Raw genomic sequence first — 15,298 nt, 5'->3', positions numbered from 1 at the left:
CACCTGAAACATAAAATGTGATATTCTCGAACAGCGTTCCTTTCAGGATTTTCTTGTCCAAAGAAAGATCAATGATGTGATCGCAGATCTCGTGTATGTCATGTCAAAATAGACAGTTTGAATTCAGCGTAATATGATTCTTGGAACAGACGTAAATAATTATTGTGAAGTTTGAAGCGACTCTCTCTCTCTCTCTCAGGCATGCTTTGAAAACACGAGTTGTTTTCATTTTCAGCTAACGGACGACGCAGGCATTAACATTGATCGGCAAAGTGGGGGGGTAACCGTGTCTTCCCGATTGTTTGTTTTCGTACGCTTATATATGACTCCGTGATTGCGGAAAGGACATTGCGCCTCGGGCCGACGAACGACGCGCATGCCGCGACGCAGAGCAGTGTCGGTTAATACGCGTTTCTTTGTCCCCGAATCTTACTTGCGCGAGTGTTAGAGCTAGAGTCAGTGTCGTCGCCAGTGCTACGATGGAGTATCCGGGGGTGCTGCGACGGAGTAACCAGAAGGAGGACGTCGGATCGAGGAGTCAGAATGGAGAGAAGACTCGGAGCGCGCCGAGAGACATAACCGAGGACAGCGATACATCATGTATGGTATTCAAGGTACCTCGAGTCATTATTATTACGCAGGATTTTTCTAATTTTAACGGACCTTACTCGAAGTAAGGACATACCCGAGTCGAAATTAGATCAGCATTCATAGTTTATCATCTGAAAAATAGCTTGAGATTTGATTATTCGTTAAACTAATTTCACGTGACATGAGTTCTACTTTTCTTTTCTCGTAAAATATTAATGTCTATTCAAGCAAGGTTGCTGAGGCAAGCTAAGGTTTATGAATACAAATTTTTAATTATGTTCTCAATAAAAAGTTGCACATAATTTAGAAAACTATGAATAATGATCTTAGAATCTGATATAAATTTTACAAGTGTTGATTTTTATTCCTCTAATAATGCTCAGTTTGCTGTTTTCGTTTAGAATCTGCTAGAATGTCCGTTTCTCATTCTTGTTTATCTTTCTTATTGTACCGAATCTGAATTAAAATCTCTATTAGTGAAACAGCGTTATTAGACATAACTGTTGTCTTTGCCTTTGCAGCTTCAGCTCTTTTAAGAGCTACAATTCTCATCATTCTCATTAGAAAAAAGAAAAGAAAAAGAAGAGAAGAAAAAAGGAAAAAAGAACTTTAAGAATGATGAGAATAAAAAGTGTTTTTCATCTCCCATTTCCTCTAATTCTTATATGATTATTTAATCCTTATATATTTATCTCACGTGCAGTTCTAACAAAGGCAGTTCTATTTACGTTTTTATCTTTGTTCTCTTTCTTGCGCTGTTAAGCGAATATATAATCAACATCAACAAAAATTGCTCATTTAAATTAAGAATATAAGGATTAAGTACATATACATTATCGAGATAAACGAATATTAAATAACTGCGGAATATGTCGCTGTTGAAGACTCATCATGGGCGAGACTGCGAGAGTAGCCAGATGTAACGTTCAGGTAGGACAAAGCTTGTTCACTATTGCGCATCTAGATATTCTGCATTGATTTTTCAAATTGGATGCAATTTGCAGGATCAATGTAGAATTAATATTTCGACTCGGAAAAGACTTTTTTTTTATCAAATCCTAACTTGTAGAAAACTATCGATTTGAATGTCGGCAAGAAAAAACGGAGATATTTTTGTTAGATATTTGACAAATCGCCGGATCGGTATTTATGCAACGCTTAAAAAATAACACGGAGAATGTTTTAATTGGATGAATAAATTTTCGTTACTTTCCGCTTGCGGTTTTCGATCGTTAGCGGCGATTCAGAGACGAAGAGAGAGGAGAGCGAGAAAGAGAGAGAAACGTCTTACCAGGAATTCTGCAGACCAGTTCATTTCGATAGATTCGGTATTAAAATATTAGACGTAGAAAAAATAAGAACGAAAAAAAATTTTTTATATTAGTTAGTACAGAAAGTCCGACGTACTTTTGTCAAATAGAGATGAGTACCAAATTTTCTACAAGTTAGGACTAGGATAGAGAAAACGTCAAATCTTTTGCGACGAATTAAACAGCAATATAAATGTTGATTTACGATATTAATCGGTATTCGATTTCCGGTACTGATTTACTTTCTCATTTCTCTATAAGAGAAGAAAAATTAATACGAATCGTTCGTTTATATATCCAAGTTAATTTATTGAATAAATTAGAGCGGTAAGTACCTGAAAAATGAGAACGAACTGTCATTGCCCTTGGACAATCTTCTGACACTGATTTACGGTATTGATCGATATTCGATTTTCGGTATTGATTTACTCTTTCATTTCTCTATAAGAAAAAAAATTCATATGAATCGTTCATTTATCCGCGTTAATTTGATGAATAAATTAAATATTGATCAGTCTTCAATTTATAAGAGAATAAAAATTGATACGAATCGTTCTTTTATCCGACTTAATTTGTTGAGTAAATTAGTGGGGCAAGTACCTGCAAGATGAAAACTACTTGTCATTGCACTTGGACAATTTTCTTGACATTGATTTATGGTATTGATCAGTCTTCAGTTTTCGGTACTAATTTATTTTTTCATTTTTTTATAAGACAAAAAAATTGATACGACTCGTTCGTTTAATCCGAGTTAATTAGTTGAATAAAATTAGAGGGGTAAGTACCTGAATAATTAGAACAAATTGTCATTGCACTTGGACAATTTTTTGATACTGATTTATGGTATTAATCGATATTCGATTTTCGGTACTTATTTACTCTTTCATTTCTCTATAAGAAAAAATGCATACGAATCGTTGATTTATTCGCGTTAATTTGATGAATAAATTAAATATTAATGAGTCTTCGGTTTTCGGTACTGATTTATTTTCTCATTTTTTTATAAGATAAAAGAAATTGATACGAATCGTTCGTTTATCCGAGTTAATTTGTTGAATAAGATTAGAGGGGTAAGTACCTGAAAAATGAAAACAAATTGTCTTTGTACCTGGACAATTTTTTGACATTGATTTATGGTATTAATCGATATACGATTTTCGGTACTGATTTACTCTTTCATTTCTCTATAAGAAAAAAAAATTCATAGGAATCGTTGATTTATCCGCGTTAATTTGATGAATAAATTAAATATTGATCGGTCTTCTATTTTCGGTACTGACTGATTCTTTAATTTCTTTATAACAGAATAAAAATTGATACGAATCGTTCTTTTATCCGACTTAATTTGTTGAGTAAATTAGTGGGGTAAGTACCTGCAAGATGAAAACAACTTGTCATTGCACTTGGACAATTTTCTTGACATTGATTTATGGTATTGATCAGTCTTCGGTTGTCGGTACTGATTTATTTTCTCATTTTTTTATAAGACAAAAAAATTGATACGAATCGTTCGTTTATCCGAGTTAATTTGCTGAATAAGATTAGAGGGGTAAGTACCTGAAAAATAAGAATAAATTGTCATTGCACGTTTGCAATTTTTTGACACTTATTTACGGTATTAATCGATATTCGATTTTCGGTACTGATTTACTCTTTCATTGTACTATAAGAAAAGAAAAAATTGATACGAATCGTTCATTTATCTGCGTTAATTTGATGAATAAATTAAATATTGATCGGTTTTAAATTTTCGGTACTGATTTACTCTTTCATTCCTATATAAGAAAAGAAAAAAATGGGTACGAATCGTTTATTTATCCGTGTTAATTTGATGAAAAAATTAGATATTGATCGGCCTTCGATTTTCGGTACTGATTTATTCTCTCATTTCTTTATAAGAGAAGAAAAATTGATACGAATCATTCGTTTATTCGAGTCAATTTGTTGAGTAAATTAAAGGGGTAAGTACCTGGGAAATGAGAACAAATTGTCATTGCACTTCGACAATTTTCTGACACTGATTTATGGTATTAATCGATATTCGATTTTCGGTACTGATTTACTCTTTCATTTCACTATAGGAAAGCAGAAAATTAATACGAATCGTCCATTAATCCGCGTTAATTTAATGAATAAATTTGGTATTGATCGGCTTTCGATTTTCGTTACTGATTTATTCTCTCATTTCTTTATAAGGGAAGAAAAATTGGTACGAATCGTTCGTTTAAACGAGTTAATTTGTTGTGTAAATTACATCGGTAACTATATACCTGAAAAATGAGAACAAATTGTCATTGGACAATTTTCTGACACTGAGTTATGATATTAATCGGTATTCGATTTTCGATACTGATTTACTCTTTCATTGCTCTATAAGAAAAGGAAAAATTGATACGAATCGTTCATTTATGCGCGTTATTTTTTTTTTCATTATATATAAGTGATCCATGGGACAATTAAATATTCGAATAGATGTTACCGTATCAAAGTCTCTTCTATAATAAACATTTGACACGTCTAGAGACGCATGATGTATCTTGTCCGCATCCCATTCCCTTCGTCCTGCTTCCCTGTATAAAATGTCGAATTGTAACGTATTAAAAAGTATTGACATTTTGAATGTTTCTGAATTCTGAATCTTTTTGATCCGAAGAAAAGGATTGAAAAGTATTAGTTCCCATTAAATTTTACTGCGCTAAATGCGAGACAGTCTCTTTCACCCGGGTGCCTCACCAGGGAAATTTCTCTGGTACGCTAAATCCCGTAAGGCCATCAGTCTTTGTAGTACAGTCTGTAAAGTAAGAGCGTGTATGGGTTAATGTGTAGAAAAATTTATTTTTAATGATTTTTAAGTATATGGATTTGTTGTACTTCATGAGAAGAAAAACGCTATACCATTAATAATGAGTCCAGTCACCACCGGCATTGATAATTGCCTGGCATCTCCGAGGCATACTTTCCACTAAGTTGACTGCGTATTCGTTCGGTAAAGACCTCCAAATGAGACGAATTTGTCGTGTCAGCTGCTTCAAAGTGCACACTCTTTTTCCTCGAAGCTTGTGCTTGAGATATGCCTCACAATACGGCTAAAAAGAACTAGGACGATATTTGAAGCCAACTGCCATTTATGCCGTACACGCTCTTATTTTACAGACTGTATATCTCGTCGGTGCATAAGCTTTATATTACCTGTACATACATATTTTGAAACATTTTCTTTGGATATTATATCAAACGGATTTTGCACGTAATATCCTTCGGATCACAAAGACATTATTATTTTGACTATTTTGATTTGTTTGATATTCATTAAGAATTATCTAGATCGCAACCGCAACATGTTGAACGACTAAATTGTCGTGTGAAATGTTTCAATTTTCACAAATTCATATGAAATTTTTCATTTTTCACTAATTCATAAAATTCACTTTCACTCTTCACTAGTTCACGCTAGGGAAAAGATTCATGATCGCTGCCCTGAGCAGCTGCAACGCTTTTCGAATCATCTATGTCGGCGCGCTTTTACTTCTCAGATTTCTGTCATTAATAACTCGATAATTATTGCGAATCTCGCAAAATGGTATGAGACTTTTATGTTTGTCTCAACCCAATCTACCCTCACACTTCGGGTTGGCAGCTAATTACCGGACACTTTGTATGATCTTCATGATATTAATTATACACAATGTCAATTCTTTTTTTTTTGCACATGTTAACATGTTAATTCATGTTATAAACGCGTAACAATGTGCGAGACCATGCTTGTCAAGTACGCTATTATGGTTGTAACACGGACATAAACCGCCTAAAATGGATGTAGCACGGACTGCCACCACATACAGGTTTTACCGCCGAAACCTGAAAGTGGATGTAGCATCGTAGTTCCCCTCTCAAAATGGGTGCAGATGGCGCCCTTTCCCAGTGCGGAAAGTCGGTGTCGTCGAAAACACCGGGTGCTTCCGAAATCTCCAGGATTGGATCGAGTTGAGTTAAGCCAGCGGCACACGGTGCTTGTTTTCGTGCTGGATTGCTTGCTGGATGAAAATACTGCGTTCTGATTGGTGCATTTCCATCCATCTTCGGAAATGTACCAATCACAACGCAATATTTTCATCCAGCAAGCAATCCAGCACGAAAACAAGCACCGTGTGCCGCTGGCTTTAGTTTCACTATAATATCCGTCACATATACTATAGTGGAACTAACTCAACTCGATCCAATTCTGGACATTTCGGAAGCACCCACCGTGTTGGCCGCTCTCACGTTCCTCTCTGATAATACTAATGCTAGCGGCACCGTAAATTCTAAAGCTCATAACTCAGACAATTCTCAATAAAAATAAGTTATCAAGTAGCGTTTTGGAAACGTCTCGCTGTTATCTTTAACACTGTGTGATAAAAAATGGGATGTTCCATTTAAAAAAATCATGTTGGCCTTGACCTCGCCTTGACCTCTCCACTGAAGGTCAAACGGATATGATCATTCAATAGAACTTTTAAAACCCTATAACTTTGGTTGGAAACATTTTTCTCAGAAACATTTTGTTTTCGAGATATTTAGGCCCAGTTCCACAACTTGCTTTAAACGGAGTTTAAACTCCGTTTAAAGCAAGTTGTGGAACTGGGCCTTAACCGTTTCCAGATTTTTCTAACACCCTATATATATAAAAGTCTGTGGTGGAAACGAAACGCACTAATAATTTTCACTATAGCCAACTTTATTTTCCTTACTGGCAGTAGTCATAGCTATTTCCATACACCTCATGTCCGTTACCATCTATACTTATTTTAAGTTACAGTTTCATATTTCGGCCACGATATGCTTTAGATGGCGCTAGCATCTAGAGAGATATCTTTAGTACGCTAAATCCCGTAAGATTAACGATCTTTATTAGTATCTCGTCAGTGGCAGCATGGAGAAAGCGCGGTCAGTGAATGTGATGGATATGTGTGGTTCAAATTGATGGACGAAAGTACCGTTGATTCAGCTGTGACGGCTTTCGCAAACTTTCATGGGAGCTGAAGTAAAAGGGAAGTGCAAGAGGGGAGAGGGCAATATCCTGGGAAAAGGATAGATAAACGAAAGGAAGAGAAGAAAGAAGAAACCCGGTCGGTGCCGCCAGTGGTAGGCGGTAATCGCAATCGAGTTGGTGCAGCCGTAATCACAATACACATACACTCCGTTATCCGTTTGAGACATGCCACTTCAAGGATTACGGTAACATGGCATCGTCGTTGAACGAGTCTTTGGAGGTGATCAAGTTGCGTTTCGCACATGCTGCCGACAAACCCGAATGGATTCCGTTGTCTTTGATATTGGTGGAGTATCCGCAAGGTTGGTGTACTTTACGTTTGTTCGTGGTAGCAAGTAATCCGGAAACGCGGTCGGTTCGAGGATTTCGCCAACGACGGCGAGGTCGAACTCTCGAAGCCTGGCTGTTTATCACTCACTAATTAGTGCGCTGCTTGTTATTTTGTTACTTAAATACACACCTGCTGCCCTTCACATGGGCAGTCAGGCTGTTGCGAGCTACAAATGGTAGTTGCAATAATAAGGTACAACTGTAGACAAAACATATTTGTACATATTGATATTGGTATAATAAAGTTTGATGGATTGTTTGCAATACTCCACTTGAGATTCTTGGGGAAAAAGTTCCATGTGCAAACATATGTTTCATTCAGTTATATTATGCTATAATAACAGTTAAGTTATAATTAAATTAGTCATTTAATTTTTCTAAGAAAAATCTCTTGCAATGTTCTGTTATACTATAATAATTGTTAAGTTGTATTATAATTAAATTGGCTATTTGATATTTCTAAAAAAATTATTTTATAATAAATAATATCCAAAATAACAAGAGGACTAAAATAATAAGATACACTGTGGTAAAATTTGTTTGCTTTGTATCTAATAATAACATATACACTTAAACTTTCAGGAGACCTCTTTGGGAAGCTCTTGGCCGTAATAACTCTAATACCCTTTGCCATTATAGCTGGCTTTCTCACATTAATATTGTTTAGAAGAGATTTACATACTGTAAGTAAGCATGATGTTTCATATGATATTTCATATGATCAAGCTGATATTTCATATATCTCACAAGGTATAACATAATATATATGAATAGACTCAGCTGATGTACATATATGTCTGATTCAATTTTGTTCCTGAGTTATAGTAAATTTTGCATTGTATTAATTTATTTAATAAATTAAGTTAATATACTTAATTTCATTCAACTATTTACAAGAAACACTGGATATTTTATAATTTTGTTAACTATTTTCTAGAATTTCATAACATTCTATGACTTATTTAAGTTTAATCTGTTGGAATAAAAATATATTATATATCTGTTAGACTTTTTCTATGAGATTTGAAATCCTTCATATACATGCAACAACTACTGATAAGATTATGAAATATTTTGCTACTGAATTGAGGAAAGTTTTTAGCAAATCTATTATCATCTAGATGTATCAAAAGAATATGATAAGAATAAAACATATTTATATTGAAATATAAGGTAGCTATTGATTATTTGTGGAAATAAATAAATATAAGTTTTTACAAAACAAAATAGACTACAACTGGGAAGCAAAATTGATTCAGATAAGATTTGTTTGCTTTGTGTCTACCTCAGAGATGAATTTAGCATTTAAAAACAATAAAAATGTTTATGTAAGTAAAAAATGCAAAATATATATGAGCATCTTTATTGTTCTTATATAAATGCTGAATTTATCCCTGAAATAGGTCTCACATATTATGTTATGTATCTTGTATATATATAAATATAAACATATTTAATATCTATAAAATTTGGATGTATGTGTACACATGTGTTTCTTTCTTTTGCAGATAGTATTTTTTAGTGGAATTCTCATCAATGAGTGTATAAATTTTATACTGAAACACACAATCTGCCAAGATAGGCCGATTAAGAGAGATGGCTTGTATACTGAATATGGTATGCCGTCTACACACGCACAATTTATGTGGTTTTTCGCTGCATATGCATCACTTTTTGTATACATTAGGTAAGCAGACATTACGTAACCATGTCTCATTTCATATATTGTTCTCATTGTATCTACAATCTTAGGAATGCCCTGTTTTAGGTTAAATTACAACTGTACTATAGCAGAGAGAGTTTGGCGGACAATAGTAGTAGTAGGATGTGTTATTACAGCTGTATTGGTAACCTACAGCAGAGTATATTTACTGTACCACTCCAATACCCAGGTAGTCTGGGGTGCATTAATTGGCATTGCACTAGGGATAGCATGGTTTGCAGTCACACATACGGTTCTGACGCCGCTTTTCCCTATAATAGTTTCATGGTGAGTAATAAGTAAAAAGTTTATAATAATAACTATTGGAAAAATTGGTTTCGCGCCCGACCCGACTGCGAAAGTCAGCCTAGAAAAAGTTGGGAAATCAGCCTGAAAAAAAATGATTGTATATAAATTTTGTTTTTATATAATTATACGTAAATAATAAATATTTATAATGTCCATACCGAAAATAATGATATATTAATGCAATGGAAGTAAATACTTACGACAGCGCACGATATCAACGTTTAATTAAATCAAGCTGTTTCTTTTCTCCCTGTATAATAGTTTTTTTCTTCTGTATGGATATATATAATTATATATGATTACATATGGTCATATATGTGACTATGCAGAGACAAAATTCATATGTTTGTGATTGTATATAATTTATTATTATTTATTATAATCATAAATAATATATATGATCATAATCAAATATTTTATATAACTATGTATAACCATCTTTTCCGGCTTGGTTTAATTCAATTGATGCAATATTCTTTGCAACACTAATATGCAACAGCTTTTAATTAAAATCTTAAGCATAAAAAGTAGGGGTAATAAAAGTAAAAAAATTATGCAATTGGGGTTGGTTTGCTACTTATCAGTGCTTCGCTTAAAAAAACCCAGAAAAAAGTCTCTGGAGTGTATATTACACAGTTGGATAATTTTATTTTCCTGCTAGATTAGATTTTTCCTCTTAGATTAGATATTTTTTATCATATCTAATTACTAATGAATAGTTCATCTTCCTTGGGTTGAATTCTTCAGAGCCAATAAGGTGTTTAAAGTTTGAAATGATAAGAATGATAACAATGATCTCCAGATAAAATTATCTCTCTTAATTAATTATACCATAGTGCTTAATTATTTACCATCTAATTACATATCCAATCATCTATCATCTATATGTGAAATTTTCTTTCCAGGCGAATATCAGAATACCTGTTATTACGCGACACAACATTGATTCCTAACGTCTTGTGGTTCGAGTACACAAGTATTCGCACGGAGGCTCGGGCGCGCGCTCGAAAGCTATCGGCGATTGGCAGATCGCATTGACATCTAATGCCGTCTGGCCAATGTGCTGATAACGAACTGAAATAAAAAAGAAAAGATGCCTTGATAACGAACGATCAGACGATAAAGCAACATGGCGGTTCACGGTTCGATAGAGTTCAGGAATTAGCATGAATGTACGACGCGGATGGGAAGTGACGCCGAGTTGACGCCGGATTCCTCGTTTTATCGGAGAGAAGATACGTCGGGTTCGAAAAGAAAAATAAAAGAAATGTCAGTACAAACACGGAAACGACTACGGAACGATCGTTCTCGCCATCTCACCGTCATCCAATATCGTCGTTGTCGTCTCTCATCAACAATATTATCTCACTATTGTTAGTGTTAGTGTTGATACACGGTAATTAAGCATTTTTATCGAGACGTCTGAGACAGTCGGAGCACAACGGTGGTGACACGCAAATTTTACACAAGAAGGACTCAGTCCGCTTGGCAGTTGAGAGGGAGGGGGACGTTGCTGTACGAGAGGAGAAACAATACCGCTATGCGTCGTATTGTGCTATGTTAAAGGACATGTATACAAATTGGCACGATAGCTTTAACATTCGCTAGGTTCAGGGTCATTTGAATTTCTCGATCGCACGCGCCGCATATCCGTGCATAACAAGTATAATTAACATAATTATACAGACGATATCTTGCAGATTCCTATTTATACGTGATCTTATGTTTTACGCCATATAGAGCCATTTCCTGTCTGAATAATATTTCACATATCCTTGTTATTTTCTTCATATAACAAACAGCTATCATACGCGAGGAGTATGTAGATCAGAAAGTTTCAGTGGCTTTCGAACCTGGTAAATTTTAAGACTAGAAAGAATCAAGGTCGATAAGAGCCAACGCGAGATATCATTTGCGAGTATTTAATTATTACAGATTAATCAAGCGTTAAGCGTTGAACAGTACAGTATCTCGTTGCTCTTTCTTTTAATCAAGTAAATTGTTCGCGAAATGTTGAAAACGAATCTATAAACAAAGTGTGGTTTCAAGCCGGAAACTCCTGATCCAATATAATAAAACTCTTCAAGAGTTAACCATCGTAGTTTCGATTCTTTTAAGTGACAAGAAAAAAGTAATTTGCCCCTGAGAATAAAAATATTTTAATTGCTCTTTATCTCTCTATCTACATCGTTTGATAAAACAGTTTAAGAGCTACCTAGCGATAGTTTAGTTTCACATGAAAAGAACCACTTCATCCTTTTTTTTCATCAGTTTTCTAATCCTCCACAGGTTTTAATTTTTTCCCGCTGAAACCAAATTTTTGAAACACTAAATTACACCTTTGCCTTTACCTTATTTTCACTTGTCTGTGATATTGTTCTTGTTGTTAAAAAATCCGAACTTAAAGATTATATTAAATTATAATAAATTTTTTAAATCATATGGGGTAATTGAATTATGAAATGAATTAATTATATTATAAATATTTGCAACTTTCTTTTTCTCTCTCTCTCTCTCTCTCTCTCTCTCTCTCTCTTTCTGATACTTTACATTGCCTCTCATTGACTTGCTTGATTCTTTTTAGATTTTATATGTGACATCCTTGACACTTTCATTGATTTTAGAACTTCTGCCGATTGTGTACAAGCGTGCGCGCATACACACACATATACATTAAGTCGAATGCCTGTTTATAATGTTCCAAATTTAATAAGCACGATTGTATTCTCTGCAAGCTACATTCTTTCTTACAAATCGTCATCGAATATCGCAAACGCTCAACGATACGTTCCACACCGACTCCTAAGAGATACGGTACGTCAGCAGCGGATTCTCCGTTCTGTGTTCAGATACTTAATTAAGTTAAAGTCGAAAACGCGTTTACAGGCCGACGTTTAGTTTAAATTGAGACTGAAAATTGTTATATAATACAACAGAGCAGAGGCGGGGTTGCGATTAATCAACAATGAGCAGCTGCGAGGAGAAGAATCGCGTCTCTCGACAATATATCTAGTTTAGTTTTGCAGTAGATCGCTTTCCACGACATGTTCATCGAGACCTCACCTATACATTTGCGGTTTTCTATCTCGCGAGAAAGATATTAAAGACCTATTTCGTAACTCTCTCTGCGATAGGGTCGTTATCGTTGTGGAAACATGATGCAACAACTGCGCAACGACATAACTACAACGACACTACCATCGAGGATTACAGAATAGGCTTATAGAGAAACTTTGGGTCCGGACACGCAGAAAACAGCAAGACAAGTGTAAGCAGTAAACAAATGAACCAAACGTAGTTGAATATTTTTGAGCCGTGAGAAGAATAAGTAATTTTCACCAGTCAATTTCTTCATCGCTTACGTCATACTGCTCAAATTGTTCTGTGTGGCTAATATACCATACGTTTAATCCTTAATATACCAAGGATCTTCAATCCAGCTGCTCTTTACCAAGCCAAGGCCCTCACGGAACCGTTGTTTTTCTGAAAATTATTCAGTTATTTGACGTTGTAGTTGACACAAATTGTGTTTCTCGGGTTATTTAACTTTGTACTTTAGGGACTCGAGAGTATTGTTAACGACTTAACAAATCTTAACGTTATAATTTTGATAGTATACTAAAAATTATGGTTAATTATCCTCTGGGGTCCTCATAGGATCCACCCCATCGTTTTTTAGAAGTTATTTAATTGTTTGATATTGTTGTTGGCTCAAATTATGTTCTTCGGGTTGTTTAACGTGTACTTTAAGGACTCGAGTATTGTTAAAACCAAATTTTGATGTTATAATTGCAGTATACCAAAAATTATGATTAATTATCATCTGAGGTCCCGACAGGACCCCGTTGTTTTTTCGGAAATTATTCAATGACTTAACGACAAATTTTGATGTTATAATTACTAAAAATTACATTACTAAAAATGATGGTTAATTATTTTTCGGAAATTATTCAATTGTTCAATGTCGCAGTCGACCTGAATTACGTTTTTCGGGTTGCTTAACATGTACTTTAATGACTTAACGACGAATTTTGATATTATAATTACTTACATTACCAAAATTGTTAATTACTCTCTGGGGTAACAAATGCCCGTACTTGGTATATTAAGGATTAATGTTTACGCACAAGGTGATTAAACAGTCATGAGTCGTATGTGGCGAAGGGACGTCCTTTATACTGAACACACAATCGCTCGATTTCCCCGCGACCATGTGAGTGCGTCTGGATAGATCTTGCGAGATTAAGAAGGTAGGTGCAATATCGCAAGCGAGTACTCGTACCTATCTATCTGTTAGATCGTGATTATTCCACGTAGGATATTTTCACGGACAGATTTCACCCTCGTCGTCTGCCTTGATATACTGCACGTCAAAACCGCGTGAAACTATACTGCCCTCTTCTCGTTTCTCTCATATTTTTTCTTTCGACTTTTCCTTCGCCGTAACGTTCCCGAAAATTTCGACCTCGGATGGAAAAAACGCGCGAGCCGAGAGGCTCGTCGCATAAACGACGACGACGACGTCCAATGTTAGTCCGATATAAATTAGCGGGCGACGTCGATAGTAACGTTTTACATGGTGATTGAATTCCCGGGGAAGGCCGGAGTAGAGGAAATGCGTGCGGGAAAAATACATATGCCTCATATAAGATTTTGTTAATAAAATTTCATGAAACATCACACAATGTGTCGATCTCGCGCTTACTTTGCTCAGCGAAACCGAGCATCGGTAATGCCTATTTCGCGAAGTCGCGACTTATCCGCGCGAGTTCCGACTTGTGATTCATTCGCAAGTTTTTTCCTGTATTGAAATTACAAGCGAAGATCTCCGCGATAAGGCGAAGAGAGCGCAAAAGTCACAGACTTCTATATACAGGGTTTTCGAAAAGCATCGGACCTCCCTATTATCTCCAGAAGTACGCACTTTTACGGAAAATAACTCGAATAAAAATTGTAGGGATCATGAAGTACTATTTTTTGGTGACCTTGAAATTGACCTTGAACGTTGACTTTGAGGGTTATTTGAAGGTCAACTCGAAATTTTCAAATGGAAACTCCAATTTTTTACTACACCGTTTTTTTCTACCAATTAATTTAGACAACTTTTGTCTGAAACATTTCTTTATTAGCCTAATATTTTTTGAGATATTTAAGGAAAACTTGATAACTTTCTCAATATTTAACTTATAATATCGCGCTATTTGTCAGAAGAAAAAGTGGTACTAGCCTTTTTTACTCTATTTAGTCTCAAGAATATATTGTTACAATAGCGCCCTGATTTTTGTTAATTTGATAATTTTGAAATTTCCAAAAATCAATAAGTTACTAAAAATCAGGGCGCCATTGTAACAATACATTCTTAAGACTAAATAGAGCAAAAAAGGCTAGTACCACTTTTTCTTCCGACAAACAGCGAGGTATTGTAAGTTAAATATTGAGAAAGTTATCAAGTTTTCCTTCAAAAACTATCTCAAAAACTCAATCAAACTCAAAAACTATAAGGCAAATAAAAAAATGTTTCAGACAAAAGTTGTTCAAATTAATTGGTAAAAAAGGACGGTATAATAAACAATTGGGGTTTCCATTTGAAAATTTCGAGTTGACCTTGAAATAACCCTCAAAGTCAAGTTCAAGATCAATTTCAAGGTCACCAAAAGATAGTACTTTATAATCCCTATAACTTTTATTCGAATCTTTTTCCGTAAAAGTGCGTATTTCTGGAGATAATAGGGGAGTCCGATACTTTTCGATAACCCTGTATAGTGCTGGCAAAAAGTTCCGTAACGGTTGAAAATTCTGCAAAATATTGATTTCTTGGAAATATGTTTCAAATAAAAGAAAGAGGTCTTAAAAAGTTATTAGATGATATCTATCTGATTTTGAAAAGCTCGGTCTACATGACCTTGAAAAGCTCAGTCATGGTCAACATAAAAACCTTAAACGGAAACCTCTATTTTTTATTACACCGTCTTTTTCTATCAATTAATTTGAACAACTTTTGCATGAAACAGTTTTTTATTTGCC

The 15,298-nt window shown here is 34.8% G+C and overlaps 1 protein-coding gene across 1 annotated transcript; it reads left to right on the top strand.

Moving 5' to 3' along the window:
• The first annotated feature begins 6,689 nt into the window (after nucleotides 1-6,689).
• On the top strand, nucleotides 6,690-11,726 carry LOC105189417 (dolichyldiphosphatase 1). Its single transcript, XM_025303765.1, has 5 exons — nucleotides 6,690-7,235; nucleotides 7,846-7,946; nucleotides 8,772-8,950; nucleotides 9,032-9,253; nucleotides 10,180-11,726. Exons 1-5 carry the CDS (start codon nucleotides 7,124-7,126, stop codon nucleotides 10,310-10,312), a joined length of 747 nt encoding a protein of 248 aa, XP_025159550.1. The 5' UTR covers nucleotides 6,690-7,123; the 3' UTR covers nucleotides 10,313-11,726.
• The last annotated feature ends 3,572 nt before the right edge of the window (nucleotides 11,727-15,298 follow it).

Source organism: Harpegnathos saltator, unplaced genomic scaffold, assembly GCF_003227715.2.
Source record: "Harpegnathos saltator strain DR-91 unplaced genomic scaffold, Hsal_v8.6 scaffold573, whole genome shotgun sequence".
Classification (NCBI taxonomy): domain Eukaryota; kingdom Metazoa; phylum Arthropoda; class Insecta; order Hymenoptera; family Formicidae; genus Harpegnathos; species Harpegnathos saltator.
Note: the sequence above shows the minus strand (reverse complement) of the source record. Positions and strands in the feature narration are given on the sequence as shown.

What these genes read in the sequence shown, in the direction of transcription:
- LOC105189417 (XM_025303765.1), top strand. Translation starts at nt 7,124, where the DNA reads ATGGCATCGTCGTTGAACGAGTCTTTGGAGGTGATCAAGTTGCGTTTC. An exon ending in ATTGGTGGAGTATCCGCAAG is followed by an intron (nt 7,236 to 7,845) that starts GTTGGTGTACTT and finishes TTAAACTTTCAG; the next exon opens with GAGACCTCTTTGGGAAGCTC. An exon ending in TTAGAAGAGATTTACATACT is followed by an intron (nt 7,947 to 8,771) that starts GTAAGTAAGCAT and finishes TTTCTTTTGCAG; the next exon opens with ATAGTATTTTTTAGTGGAAT.